General features: G+C 41.8%; 1 protein-coding gene across 2 annotated transcripts in view; it reads left to right on the plus strand.

Annotated features, from left to right (window-relative positions):
• Positions 1 to 540: 540 nt before the first annotated feature.
• Positions 541 to 16,369, plus strand: part of zmat4a (zinc finger, matrin-type 4a) — a 54,190-nt gene continuing 38,361 nt past the window's right edge. For both annotated transcript variants that reach the window (XM_061905033.1, XM_061905034.1), the window contains exon 1: positions 541 to 739. In XM_061905033.1, the coding sequence (XP_061761017.1) occupies positions 587 to 739 (153 nt within the window). In that variant the 5' untranslated portion in view covers positions 541 to 586. The remainder of the gene's footprint in view (positions 740 to 16,369) is intronic.

A 16,369-nucleotide genomic window follows, 5' to 3' on the forward strand; every position in this document is an offset into this window, starting at 1 on the left:
CATCCGGGAGGAACTCAAAGTAAAGCCGCTGCTCCTCCACATCGAGAGGAGCCAGATGAGGTGGTTCGGGCATCTGGTCAGGATGCCACCCGAACGCCTCCCTAGGGAGGTGTTTAGGGCACGTCCAACCGGTAGGAGGCCACGGGGGAGACCCAGGACACGTTGGGAAGACTATGTCTCCCGGCTGGCCTGGGAACGCCTCGGGATCCCCCGGGAAGAGCTAGACGAAGTGGCTGGGGAGAGGGAAGTCTGGGTTTCCCTGCTTAGGCTGTTGCCCCCGCGACCCGACCTCGGATAAGCGGAAGATGATGGATGGATGGATGGATGGAATTACACACATAGTCTTACAACACACACTCTTGGATTTTGGTCACACACTCCATTCTATAGATTAGTAGTAATTTTTGTTATTTTATTTATTTTTATATATATATATATATATATATACATTCACTCATTCATTCCTTCACGGACAGCATGAAAGTGTGAGGACTATATCTGTGGTCCCTGGCTGGAGTGTGTTGACAAATGCTGTCCACCAATAGGATCGCGGGTGGGCGGAGCCAGCGGGGCATCTGCTACTAGAATGAAAGAAACCGCGGCTAGAAGTCCACGCGCCTCACTCTTGTCGCCGTCCACGCAGCTCCGGTTGATGGATTACACGCTCAGCGTCCAGGTGCAACATCAGCTGGAGGTGTTCCCCACACACCTGTGCCAGAGCTACAGTATGCACTTACAGGTAAATGCATCTTTCTGCAAAAACATGGCCATTGTTTGGTTTTGGCGGCTGCAGGCTTGTGTGTTGGTGCACGATGCATGTGTGTGTGTGTGTGTGTGTGTGTGTGTGTGTGTGTGTGGAGGTCGTCCTCACAGCGCATAATCAAGTCTTGCATCCATCGGGGGGTCCTCACTTGCCCCCCTCCCCCAGTAAGAGACCACGTGACTGTCTCAAGGTGACATTTAAGGATGCTGAGTGAAAGAACTCAGCTTTCTCACCTTTTGCAAGAAGACCTCCAAGCTTGGTTGCCAGTGATGATCAGTGCACGTGACAGCTAAATAATGTCCTTAAAGAGATTTTCTTCTTGTTGTCTCTCATAAGGATTGGGAAAAAGGTGCAGTTCCCCGGTCATTAATCAGTCAAATTGGTGGAATGTGTGTGAGAATGCGATACAGTGATGTAGATTTTGCTGGATTAGTGTAGTTTGACGGATTGATCCTATAGATAGCATTGTTTCAGTCCTACCAAAAAAATATATTTGGTTTACATTTGGTTAGCAGCCTGAGTTATAATAAGTAGAAGGATGTATAATTGGGGACGCCATGAAATCCTGTTGCTTAAAATTTGCATTTTATTTTTTTCCAAAATCTGATTTTTGTATTTTAATGTTTTAGGATTATGTTTTTAGAATTCAGGGGTGTCCAAACTTGTTTGACTCAGGGACCATATTGGGTTTAAATCATTTGGCCAAGGGCAAGTATATATGTGTGTGTGTGTATATATATATATATATATATATACTTATTTATTTTTATAGATTGGCCCTGCGATAAGGTGGCGACTTGTCCAGGGTGTACGCCGCTTTCCGCCTGATTGCAGCTGAGATAGGCACCAGCACTCCCCGCGACCCCAAAGGGAATAAGCGGTAGGAAATGGATGGATGGATGGATATATATATATATATATATAGATATCTATACATATATATATATATATGTATATATATATATATATATATGTATGTATATATATATATATATATATATATATATATATATGTATGTATATATATATATATATATATATATATATATATATATATATATATATATATATATATATATATATATATATATATATATATATATATATATATATATATATATATATACTTATTTATTTTTATATATTGGCCCTGCGATAAGGTGGCGACTTGTCCAGGGTGTACGCCGCTTTCCGCCTGATTGCAGCTGAGATAGGCGCCAGCACCCCCCGCGACCCCATAAGGGAATAAGCGGTAGAAAATGGATGGATGGATATATATATATATATAGATATAGATATCTATATATATATCTATATATATATATAGATATATATATGGGCATCACGGTGGCAGAGGGGTTAGTGCGTCTGCCTCACAATACGAAGTTCCTGCAGTCCTGGGTTCAAATCCAGGCTCGGGATCTTTCTGTGTGGAGTTTGCATGTTCTCCCCGTGAATGCATGGGTTCCCTCCGGGTACTCCGGCTTCCTCCCACTTCCAAAGACATGCACCTGGGGATAGGTTGATTGGCAACACTAAATTGGCCCTAGTGTGTGAATGTGAGTGTGAATGTTGTCTGTCTGTGTTGGCCCTGCGATGAGATGGCGACTTGTCCAGGGTGTACCCTGCCTTCCGCCCGATTGTAGCTGAGATAAGCGCCAGTGCCCCCCGCGACCCCGACAGGGAATAAGCGGTAGAAAATGGATGGATGGATGGATATATATATATATATATATATATATATATATATATATATATATATATATGTATATATATATATATATATATATATATATATATATATATATTAGGGCTGCGAATCTTTGGGTGTCCCACGATTCGATTCAATATCGATTCTTGGGTCGCGATTCGATTATAAATCAATTTATTTTTTTCGATTCAACGCGACTCCCCAGTCAAAAACGATATTCTTCCGATTAAAAATGATTCTGTATTCATAGGATTTCAGCAGGATCTACCCCAGTCTGCTGACATGCAAGCAGAGTAGTAGATTTAAAAAAAAAAAAAAGCTTTTATAATTGTAAAGGACAATGTTTTATCAACTGATTGCAATAATGTAAATTTGTTTGAACTATTAAACGAACCAAAAATATGACTTATTTTATCTTTGTGAAAACATTGGACACAGTGTGTTGTCAAGCTTATGAGATGCGATGCAAGTGTAAGCCACTGTGACACTATTGTTCTTTTTTATTATTTTTATAAATGTCGAATGATAATGTCAATGAGGGATTTTTAATCACTGCTATGCTGAAATTATAACTAATATTGATACTGTTGTTGATAATATTCATTTTTGTTTCACTACTTTTGGTTTGTTCTGTGTCGTGTTTGTGTCTCCTCTCAATTGCTCTGTGTATTGCAGTTCTGAGTGTTGCTGGGTCAGGTTTGGTTTTGGAATTGGATTGCATTGTTATGGTATTGCTGTGTATTGTTTTGTTGGATTGATAATATTTAAATTAAAAAAATCGATAAAAAAAAAAGAGAATCGATTCTGAATCACACAACGTGAGAATCGCGATTCGTATTCGAATGTATTTTTTCCGACGGCCCTTATATATATATATATATATATATATGTATATATATATATATATATATATATATATATATATATATATATATATATATATATATATATATATATATATATATGGATAGAAGCGATTGAAATGAAGAGAAACAAAGCGATCGGCTCTGTTTCAAAGCAAAGTACATGAAGTCACCGCCATGTTGACGCAGGTCTGCACTGGATTAAGAAGCCCAGGAAGCTTATCGACAACAGGTGCCATGAGTGCTGATTGACTGCAGCTGTGCTTCTGCAGGTGTGCTCTTAAAGCTGCAATCAGCAGAGCTCACAGATGAATGCCCATTGAAATGCGCCCGGGTCGTGACACCAGCTGTTTGATTGGGATATGTTGTTGTTGTTTTCATTAACAAATTTGAAGATGTTGAAATCAACATCGCAAATGCTGGTGTGATCTATGTTAGCATCAAGCTGGCGCATTTGTTGAAAAGTGGAGCGTTACTTAACTTATGTTGGAGCGTTTTTTTAAGTCATTTTTTTTGTTGGCATTGAAAATTGCAGTCCGCTGTCAGTACACAATCAGAATCAGAATCAGAAATATTTTATTAAGTTGAAAATAAGATTTTCAACACAATCCCATTCAAGAGCAGACAAACATTACTGGGAGACAGAACAGGATCGCTGACGGGCCCTTTACAAAAAAGGCCATGGGGGAAAAAACCTAATAGCCACAACACATATAAGCATGTGTGTACGAGGGAAAACATCAAAGAACACAAAGGACGTTAAAGACATTACAAGAGCAGAGCTGATACAACCAGCAATTTCTACATACAGCTACAAAAGTAAAACAAAGACAACAAAATAACATATTGGAGCGTTACTTAACTTATGTTGGAGCGTTTTTTTAAGTCATTTTTTTTGTTGGCATTGAAAATTGCAGTCCGCTGTCAGTACACAATCAGAATCAGAATCAGAAATATTTTATTAAGGGGAAAATAAGATTTTCAACACAATCCCATTCAAGAGCAGACAAACATTACCGGGAGACAGAACAGGATCGCTGACGGGCCCTTTACAAAAAAGGCCATGGGGGAAAAAACCTAATAGCCATAACACATATAAGCATGTGTGTACGAGGGAAAACATCAAAGAACATGAAGGACATTAAAGACATTACAAGAGCAGAGCTGATACAACCAGCAATTTCTACATACAGCTACAAAAGTAAAACAAAGACAACAAAATAACATATTGGAGCGTTACTTAACTTATGTTGGAGCGTTTTTTTAAGTCATTTTTTTTGTTGGCATTGAAAATTGCAGTCCGCTGTCAGTACACAATCAGAATCAGAATCAGAAATATTTTATTAAGGGGAAAATAAGATTTTCAACACAATCCCATTCAAGAGCAGACAAACATTACCGGGAGACAGAACAGGATCGCTGACGGGCCCTTTACAAAAAAGGCCAGGGGGGAAAAAAACTAATAGCCATAACACATATAAGCATGTGTGTACGAGGGAAAACATCAAAGAACATGAAGGACATTAAAGACATTACAAGAGCAGAGCTGATACAACCAGCAATTCCAACATACAGCTACAAAAGTAAAACACAGACAACAAAATAACATATTGGAGCGTTACTTAACTTATGTTGGAGCGTTTTTTTAAGTCATTTCTTTTGTTGCCATTGAAAATTGCAGTCCGCTGTCAGTACACAATCAGAATCAGAAATATTTTATCAAGGGGAAAATAAGATTTTCAACACAATCCCATTCAAGAGCAGACAAACATTACCGGGAGACAGAACAGGATCGCTGACGGGCCCTTTACAAAAAAGGCCAGGGGGAAAAAAACCTAATAGCCATAACACATATAAGCATGTGTGTACGAGGGAAAACATCAAAGAACACAAAGGACGTTAAAGACATTACAAGAGCAGAGCTGATACAACCAGCAATTTCTACATACAGCTACAAAAGTAAAACAAAGACAACAAAATAACATATTGGAGCGTTACTTAACTTATGTTGGAGCGTTTTTTTAAGTCGTTTTTTTTGTTGGCATTGAAAATTGCAGTCCGCTGTCAGTACACAATCAGAATCAGAATCAGAAATATTTTATTAAGGGGAAAATAAGATTTTCGACACAATCCCATTCAAGAGCAGACAAACATTACCGGGAGACAGAACAGGATCGCTGACGGGCCCTTTACAAAAAAGGCCAGGTGGAAAAAAAACCTAATAGCCATAACACATATAAGCATGTGTGTACAAGGGAAAACATCAAAGAACATGAAGGACATTAAAGACATTACAAGAGCAGAGCTGATACAACCAGCAATTTCTACATACAGCTACAAAAGTAAAACAAAGACAACAAAATAACATATTGGAGCGTTACTTAACTTATGTTGGAGCGTTTTTTTAAGTCATTTTTTTTGTTGGCATTGAAAATTGCAGTCCGCTGTCAGTACACAATCAGAATCAGAATCAGAAATATTTTATTAAGGGGAAAATAAGATTTTCAACACAATCCCATTCAAGAGCAGACAAACATTACCGGGAGACAGAACAGGATCGCTGACGGGCCCTTTACAAAAAAGGCCGGGGGGAAAAAAACCTAATAGCCATAACACATATAAGCATGTGTGTACGAGGGAAAACATCAAAGAACATGAAGGACATTAAAGACATTACAAGAGCAGAGCTGATACAACCAGCAATTTCTACATACAGCTACAAAAGTAAAACAAAGGACGACAAAATAACATATTGTCGCGTTCGGACCTGTTCTTCCTTTGGTCAACGTCCCTAGGTTCTTTTACGACACATAAGCTGGTTTTAAATCAATCAGAGACAGCGGTTGCTCATTTTGATATTTTATAACCAAAGCGCCTTTGGGGATCAATCTAGCTACAACATTTCAAAGGCACGGTCCAAATTGATCTAATCCTAAAATGGCAATTTCTCCCTCCTCACTCACTCTCACCCACCCCTCTTCTTCTCCTCCCTACCTCGGACAGTTGAGATAACAGATTGTTATGGCTTCATTCCAACATTCCAAATTCAAGGTCTATGTAAAAGGCTCACACTTTGGCTGTTCTAAAATCTGACTAGGAAATAAAAAGACAACCAAATCCAACAATATACACTGTGGTGGCCTCTACAGTGTTCCACACCATCGTCTGCTGGGGTGGGGGGGAGCATGGCCAGAGACAGGAGCAGACCCAACAAAGCAAACAAGCGATCCTATTCTGTCTCCCTGTAATGTTTTATTTAGTCTTTATTTGAAGGGACAAGGCACAGAAACATTAAGCTCAAAGACAGATATGTTCTGTACCAGATTAAAGCTAAATAGCTCATTTCCATCTGCAGTCCCTGGCTACCTAAATTAAAGGGATACAAAAATCATGCAACAAAATTATGACAGTAAAATAATACCATATCACATAATCAAATTAAGAAAATTCATAAAATGCCCTTTCATGGACACATACTTTAATATACAATACAACCACATCTCATTTACATCATCACACAAATAAAATACATGCTCTTCGTCATAGCTGTCATCATTTCTAAAAAAAAAAGCATGATTTTAAAGGCCTACTGAAACCAACTACTACCGACCACGCAGTCTGATAGTTTATATATCAATGATGAAATATTAACATTGCAACACATGCCAATACGGCCGCTTTAGTTGACTAAATTGCAATTTTAAATTTCGCACGGAAGTATCATGCTAAAACACGCATTGTAGAGGACATTTTCTTCCAGCACCGTTCACAGCTATAAGTCGTTATCTTTCATCGCATAATTCCACAGTATTCTGGACGTCTGTGTTGCTGAATCTTTTGCAATTTGTTCAATTAATAATGGAGACGTCAAAGAAGAAAGCTGTAGGTGGGAAGCGGTGTATTGCGACCGCCTTTAGCAACACAAACACAGCCGATGTTTCCTTGTTTACATTCCCGAAAGATGACGGTGAAGCTTTACTATGGAACAGAGCGGTTAAGCAAAACATGGTCCCCTACCACATGTCAACCGGCAGGTTTCGGTGAGAAAATGGTGGTAATAAGTCGACTCTTACCGTAGACATGAGCGGAGAGCTTGCGTCGTTCCTCCTGCACCTGTCAAAGAGGCAGCTGCGGACTCTCTTGCCTCCTTCCACCGACCGCCCCCGACTGTCGAATCCTTCCACCGTGGAGGATGGGGAAAAAAAAAAATCTCAGCCTGGCCACACCGGCTGCCTTCGCCTCGTCGAGAAACGTGGCTACCCTCGGAGACACTGGCGGTCACCAAACCCATGGCCACACCCCTCCGACTTTCAGGTAGTACAGGTACGACCATATAATCTCACTAAAACACTAGTACCACAATAAGCATATAAGGGATTTTCCAGAATTATCCTAGTAAATGTGTCTAATAAGATCTGAATATCTCTGCCGTCAAGTTTTTTTTTTTTTCTAGTCCTTCTTGCCACGCCTCCTCGCTGCCATCTTGGGCCGGGCTACGGTGTTCCCTGCCTTGCTGTCGGACTGCCGGCCACGCTTCCTCACCGCCATCTTGGGCTGGGCTACGGCGCGCCCCACCTTGCCGCTTGCCTAGAAATAATTAGATATTAAAAAAAGGCCATATCAGAGTGAAATGTAGAGTCTAAACACTGCTGACGAGGTGTGCCAAAAACAAGATTGAGGAGAGCAACACTGTTTCCCTTAATGGCTTCCCTGTCCCGAGCTTGTCTTTGACCAAAGTGAAAAGCCGGCTTGTGGCACGAGTTCACTGATCGATGTTGTGAATGGAACGATGCTGCCAGCTCCTCATCTGATTAGGTACTGTTGATTAATTTGTGCAAAGAACCCCCTGTTGGTTTACAATTGCCCTGACTCCAGGTATCCAATTACGTAGGGGGAAAATTAATAATTGTCTTAGCCTCTCATTGCAATGAAATTCAACCCTTGTGAATATTGTCAAATCCATTAACTTAATTAATTGATCACCAAGGAAGGTTTAGAAACCTGGACAGTGTTTCCCTCTCATTATATCAGGCGACCACCTCACTGACTGTCAAGTATTGTTTTCTTTCCAAACATTGCCGGAACACAACTGAAGTCATGTGGGGTTCGGGTCTGTGGGACCCGTTTTCATTTTTCATTAAAAGAAAAATGATACAATTAATACATTTTTCAAACTGAGACTCACTGACTCATTTTCTGTGAAGAACATATATATCAGAATACATATTTAATGACCACACAACATACGCCCCCCCTACACATCTCTATTACATATAAGAGGTCCGGGTCCACTGGACCCGGGGTCTTATAGAAGTGTAGAAGTGTTGAAATTGATGTTCTGTGTGCCCCACCCCCACACCACCCCGTCCACCCACACACACACACACACATAGCAGGCCTAGACAGGGGGAAGACAGGGTGTAGGTACACCGAACATCAGAGGGTGAAATGTGCGAGAAAAAGAGAGCAGACAGTGTTGACAAACAATCTTGCAACCTTTGCGAGAACCGCAGGTGCAGAAACACAAAAGAAGAATCCCTGTTGGCTGTAGAAACTGGCAGAGAAATTTTCTGTGCTACGTTTGTGTTGTTGTTACTCAGCTAGCGTTTGTGGGTCTGATGGACCCGTTGCATTTTTGTGGCTTTTATGTTTACCTTATCCCAATAAACATCTGTTCAGTATTTTAAAGTCCTACTGAAATTAGATTTTCTTATTCAAACGGGGATAGCAGCTCCATTCTATGTGTCATACTTGATCTTTTCGCGATATTGCCGCATTTTTGCTGAAAGGATTTAGTAGAGAACATAGACAATAAAGTTTGCAACTTTTGGTCGCTAATAAAAAAGCTTTGCCTTTACCGGAAGTAGCAGACGATGACATCACCGGTGTGAGGGCTCCTCACATCCTCACATTGTTTATAATGTGAGCATTATAAACAGCAAGAGCTATTCGGACCGAGAAAACTAAAATTTCCCCATTAATTTGAGCGAGGATGAAAGATTTGTGGATGTGGATATTGATAGCGAAGGACTAGAAAAAAAATAAAATAAATAAATAAAGTTAAAAAAAAAAGGCAATTGTATTGGGAGCGATTCAGATATTTTTAGACACACTTACTAGGATAATTCTGGGAAATCCCTTATCTTTCTATTGTGTTGCTAGTGTTTTAGTGAGATTATATAGTACCTGATAGTCCGAGGGGTGTGTCCACAAGTGTGTTGACGCCAGTCTTTGAGGCACGGGTCGGGAACCTTTTTGGCTGAGAGTGCCATGAAAGCCAAATATTTCACAATGTATTTCCGTAAAAGCCATACAACATTTTTCAACACTGAATACAACTAAATTTGTGCATTTTTAAGTATAACCAACATTTGTAGAGTACAATAAGTCTCTTAGTCTTTTTAACAACATTGTTATTATAAAAGTTAACCAATAATACATATAATACTTCTTACCATTAATGTGACATCTTGAACAGGTGCGGTAGAAAACGGACGGTTGGATTAAAATGCATGTGAATGTTTTATAATTTGAACGTTATTTTTGAAACTGTGATTACCAGCGGAATTATTCATTACTTATCGTGTTAAGCAATGTCAGCTAAGATTTATCTGAGAGCCAGGTGCAGTCATCTGGCTCTAGAGCAATAGGTTTAAGCATTAGACACATTTTTACCTGCACTCTGCCTCCCACTGTTTCCCACATCTACAAAGCAATTAGCTACCAACTGCCACCTACTGATATGGAAGAGTATTACACGTTTACTCTGCAAAGCTCGGTTGGTAGAGTGGCCGTGCTAGCAACCTGAGGGTTCCAGGTTCGATTCCTGCTTCTGCCATCTTAGTCACTGCCGTTGTGTCCTTGGGCAAGACACTTTACACACCTGCCCCCAGTGCCACTCTCACTGGTTTAAATGTAACTTAGATATTGGGTGTCACTTTGTAAAGCGCTTTGAGTCACTAGAGAAAAGCGCTATGTAAATAGAATTGTCCGAGAGTAGGCATTAAAAGAGCCACATCTGGCTCTAGAGCCTTAGGTTCCCTACCCCTGCTCTGAGGGAAGTCACGGCAGCTGCATGGACGGCGCAAGCTCCGAATATCTCCAGTAAGAGGCGACTTTTTACCACAATTTTCTCACCGAAACCTGCCGGTTGACAAGCGCTCGGGAACCATGTTCGCTTGACTGCTCTAATCCGTAGTAAAGCTTCACCTGCGGGGAATTTTGAACAAGGAAACACCGTGTGTTTGTGTGGCTAAAGGCTAAAGCTTTCCAACTCCATCTTTCTAATTTGATTTCTCCATTATTGATTGAACAAATTGCAAAAGATTCAGCAACACAGATGTGCAGAATCCTGTGGTATTGCGCGATGGAAAGAGACGACTTTTAGCCACAAGTGGTGCTGCGCTAATATGTCCCCTCCAACCCGAGAAAATTGTAATTTCGTAAACTAAAAAAGGCCGTATTGGCATGTGTTGCAATGTTAATATTTCATCATTGATATATAAACTATCAGACTGAGTGGTGGGTAGTATTGGGTTTCAGTAGGCCTTTAATTAACAATTATTGTTTACTTATACAATAATAAAACCTTCAGCACTTTGCTGTGTTGCAACAAGTTCAAGCTTGCCCAAAGTGCTAAAACACTTTAATAGCTTCTCCACCTCGCTCAGGGAGTGACAAATATGGAAGGAAAGGGCTCGTATTGGCTGGACTAATGATATTTTATATTCAACCGCAGCAGCGTCAGGAAATGTTGCACCAAGTGTGTCGTACAGCAATGTTGCACTTAAGTTTACAACTTCAGGGTTTATGGGGGGAATGGATACATTTTGTGTGTGTGTGTGTGTGTGTGTGTGTGTGTGTGTGTGTGTGTGTGTGTGCGTGTTTGCACATTTGGGTTTAACCCTCCCGTGCACCATTCAAAGAGCAGATGCAAATATGTAAACACATCACCAAGTAGAGACGGAAAAAATGCATTAGTGTTAATAATATAAAATAAAAATGTTGGCTATGAAAAAGACAAATAGACCTGTTGTCACGGATTGTAGCGGACATTTTGATCCAGCGCCAATCCCAGCTATAAATTGTCTGTTTTAATCGCATAATTCCACGGTATTCTGGACATCCGTGTTGCTGAATCTTTTGCAATTTGTTCAATGAATAATGGAGACGTCAAAGAAGAAAGATGTAGGTGGGAAGCGGTGTATTGACAAGTTCACTGGTTTTTCGGTTTTGTATCTAAATTCCGTTACAAACAACATTATTATTATAAAAGTTAACCAATAATACATATAATACTTCTTACCATTAATGCGACATCTTGAACAGGTGCGGTAGAAAACGTATGGTTGGATTAAAATGCATGTGAATGTTTTATCATTTGAATGTTATTTTTGAAACTGTGATTACCACCGGAATTATTCATTACTTATCGTGTTAAGCAATGTCAGCTAAGATTTATCATCTGTGTTGCTCAATCTTTTGCAATTTGTTCAATGAATAATTGAGACGTCAAAGAAGAAAGATGTAGGTGGGAAGCGGTGTATTGACAACTTCACTGGTTTTTCGGTTTTGTATCTAAATTCCGTTACAAACAACATTGTTATTATAAAAGTTAACCAATAATACATATAATACTTCCTACCATTAATGCGACATCTTGAACAGGTGCGGTAGAAAACGTATGGTTGATTAAAATGCATGTAAATGTTTTATCATTTGAACGTTATTTTTGAAACTGTGATTACCAGCGGAATTATTCATTACTTATCGTGTTAAGCAATGTCAGCTAAGATTTATCATCTGTGTTGCTGAATCTTTTGCAATTTGTTCAATTAATAATGGAGACGTCAAAGAAGAAAGATGCAGGTGGGAAGCGGTGTATTGACAACTTCACTGGTTTTTCGGTTTTGTATCTAAATTCCGTTACAAACAACATTGTTATTATAAAAGTTAACCAATAATACATATAATACTTCTTACCATTAATGCGACATCTTGAACAGGTGCGGTTAGAAAACGTATGGTTGGATTAAAATGCATGTGATTGTTTTATAATTTGAACGTTATTTTTGAAACTGTGATTACCAGCGGAATTATTCATTACTTATCGTGTTAAGCAATGTCAGCTAAGATTTATCATCTGTGTTGCTGAATCTTTTGCAATTTGTTCAATTAATAATGGAGACGTCAAAGAAGAAAGATGTAGGTGGGAAGCGGCGTATTGACAACTTCACTGGTTTTTCGGTTTTGTGTCTAAATTCCGTTACAAAAAAAGTTTTCCTCTTCAAAGTCATCCCCCTTGGAGTCTTAACGCATTTTTGTAGCGTTCTTTGCCATGCTATTATTATATATTCCTGCAATGATCCGCCCGGGACTCCCCACAGCTCCATCATCACAACTATTTTGATTTCGATCACGTCTTCAAAATGAGTCCACATGGTGTCCTTCTTGAGATTCTGAAAGAGAAGAAAAAAAATCTGGTGTACAGGCAGGTTGTTCTAGCACAGGGGTCGGCATCCCAAAATGTTGAAAGAGCCATATTGGACCAAAAACACAAAAACAAATCCGTCTGGAGCCGCCAAAAAATTAAAAGCCATATTACATACAGATAGTGTGTCATGAGATATAAATTGAATTATGAGGGCTTAAAGGAAACTAAATGAGCTCAAATATACTTATAAATGAGGCATAATGATGCAATATGTACATATCATCATCATCATCATCATCAGCTGTTTTCAGTCCACTGCTGGACGAAAGCCTCAGCATGTTTCTGCCATTTGGCGTACTTTTCATGCTGGTTATTAGCCTACACCTTCCACGCTGACTTGGTGCGGGTTGGAAGGGGTATTTTATATCAGAGATCCTTCTCCTAGACTAATTGCCTTACTGGGCTGTTGAACTTAGTCTGTCCTGTTTTTTGTCCGCGCCCCATTTACCCAGGGACCCGCTCAGCTTTATGGCTCTGACCGCCCGCGAGTCACAAGAGAAGGTGCAAACGGTTCTTTGTGTGCATTTTATAGACGTTAGTTGGGACTCACTAACCCCACACACAACCTCCCATCTCATGCCTGGATGTAGTTTAACGTCATACCCAGGACACATAGGCCAGCTATGTACATATAGCTAGCCTAAATATCATGTTAGCATCGATTAGCTTGCAGTCATGCAGTGACCAAATATGCCTGATTAGCACTCCACACAAGTCAATAACATCAACAAAACTCACCCTAGTGCATTCATAAAAGTTTGGTGGACAAAATGAGACAGAAAAAGAAGTGGCATAAAACACGTCCTAGAAAGTCGGAGAAAGTTGTACATGTAAACAAACTAGGGTGAGTTCAAGGACTGTCAAAATTAGTTGGACAAAACAGCGCTCGCCAAATACTCGAATCAGTGAAGCATGTTTAATATAAACAGTGTGCTTTATAACAATTAGGGAAGTTTGTGTCTTGTTTGTCCTCCTACAGAAACTATATTAAAACAAAAAATATGTTTTTACCCCCTCATCTATTTCCATTTTTCATATATTTTTGAAAAAGCTCCAGAGAGCCAATCGGGCTGCGCCCAAGAGCCGCAAGTGACTCCGGAGCCGCGGGTTGCCGACCCCAGTTCTAGCAGGACAGTGTTCCCCTTGGCCTGGAATCGTCAAATCCTCAAGGCAAAGTCAACATTATTTTGTTTGCAGTTCGTTAGTCAGATGGGTATCGTCCACTGTGAGTTCTTGCCACTGGGCCAAACGATCAACTCACATGTCTACAAAGAGATCGTGTCGTGTCTGCATTGTTCAGTGCACAACAAATGTGGCAGGACGACTGCATCACCATGACAACGTGCCTCCTCACAAAGACCTGCTGACAGTTTTTGGCTGAGAAGAACTTTGTCGTGCTGGAGCAACACTATCACTCACCCAACATATCTCTGTGTGGTTTTTTTTTTTTTTTCCCTTTCCCAATTTTAAGGGAATTATTAAAGGCTGCGACGGGCACATCTAGATCACCATGACAACAAAGCTGCAGCGAATCGTGGAAGAATCCTTACAGGAGTGCAAGTAGGCACAGCAGAGAAGCTTGTAGAAGTGTGTTGGACTCCAAGATGCTTACTTCTAAGAGAAAAACCTAAAGTTTGGTTTTGAAGTATATAATTCAGGAGTGCCAAATGTTTTTTTTACTTTTTAAATACACCAATGGTTACATCCTCAGTGATGTAACCTAGGATCACAGGGGGTTTCGGGTCTTTCAACAATCAGACCCTCTCCCCTAGGCGATCCAGACAGGGTTGATCAAGCCCCAGCCTGTGTCCAGGTAGCGCTACTGCCCTACATGCCACGCCTCTCCCCTCCTGATCCACAGCCACCTTGATGCCACTTCTGGTGCATCTGTGGCTAACTTCATGGCCCTTGGCTGTCTGGCCCCTGTAACGCCAAGCATTCTGTAGGCCCTGCAGAGAGATTTGCCCACAAACCCCCGACATCACACTTCAACGGGCCGGCACATCGCTCGCCACCCACTGGTCCGACAGTCCACAAGCTGACAGTACTTTGCGCTCTTCCTCTCATTGTCCTCCTCCATACGGTCCTCCCAAGGCACTGTGAGTTCAAGGAGGATTACCTGCTTGGAGGCCACTGAGGTGAGCACAATATCTGGCCTTAGTTTTGTTTTGGCAACCACGTCAGGGAACTTCAACTGCTTTCCCAGATCCACTGACAGCTCCCAGTCGCATGCTGGTGCCAACAGACCAGAAGAGGTGTTCCGGGCAGCCGGTGTTGACTTCCCCCCAGCTCTGATGAAGGGGTGCTCTTCACTAGGCGGAGGCTCTTGCTGTGACTGACTGCCCTGCAGATGGTATCAGCTATGGCTTTCAGGACCTGGTCATGTCGCCAGCGGTACCGCCTTTCACCCAGGGGTTTTGGACAACAGCTTAGGATGTGGTCCAAGGTTCCTCTCCTCTGGCAGAGGGGGCACCATGGTGTCTCCACTTTTCCCCAGATGAAGAGGTTGGATGGACTTGGCGTGCCCTACATGCCACGCCTCTCCTTTCCTGATCCACAGCCACCTTGATGCCCCTTCTGTTGCATCTGTGGCTAACTTCATGGCCCTTGGCTGTCTGGCCCCTGTAATGCCAAGCATTCTGTAGGTCCTGCTGAGAGATTTGCCCACAAACCCCCGACATCAGACTTCAACGGGCCGGCACATCGCTCGCCACCCATTGGTCCGACACTCCTCCGCAAGCTGACAGTACTTTGCGCTCTTCCTCTCATTGGCCTCCTCCATACGGTCCTCCCAAGGCACTGTGAGCTCCAGGAGGATTACCTGCTTGGAGGCCACTGAGGTGAGCACAATATCTGGCCTTGGTGTTGTTTTGGCAACCACGTCAGGGAACTTCAACTGCTTTCCCAGATCAACTGACAGCTCCCAGTCGTGTGCTGTTGCCAACAGACCAGAAGAGGTGTTCCGGGCAGCCGGTGTTGACTTCTCCCCAGCTCTGATGAAAGCGGTGCTCTTCACTAGGCGGAGGCTCTTGCTGTGATTGACTCCCCTGCAGATGGTATCAGCTATGGCTTTCAGGACCTGGTCATGTCGCCAGCGGTACCGCCCTTCACCCAGGGCTTTTGGACAACAGCTTAGGATGTGGTCCAAGGTTCCTCTCCTCTGGCAGAGGGGGCACCATGGTGTCTCCACCTTCCCCCAGATGAAGAGGTTGGATGGACTTGGGGTGCCCTACATGCCACGCCTCTCCCCTCCTGATCCACAGCCACCTTGATGCCACTTCTGTTGCATCTGTGGCTAACTTCATGGCCCTTGGCTGGCTGGCCCCTGTGATGCCAAGCATTCTGTAGGCCCTGCAGAGAGATTTGCCCACAAACCCCGGACATCAGACTTCAACGGGCCGGCACATCGCTCGCCACCCATTGGTCCGACACTCCTCCACAAGCTGAGAGTATTTTGCGCCCTTCGTCTCATTGGCCTCCTCCATACGGTCCTTCCAAGGCACTGTGAGCTCCAGGAGGATTACCTGCTTGGCGGCCAC

This window comes from Nerophis ophidion, linkage group LG07 (genome assembly GCF_033978795.1).
Source record: "Nerophis ophidion isolate RoL-2023_Sa linkage group LG07, RoL_Noph_v1.0, whole genome shotgun sequence".
Lineage (NCBI taxonomy): Eukaryota > Metazoa > Chordata > Actinopteri > Syngnathiformes > Syngnathidae > Nerophis > Nerophis ophidion.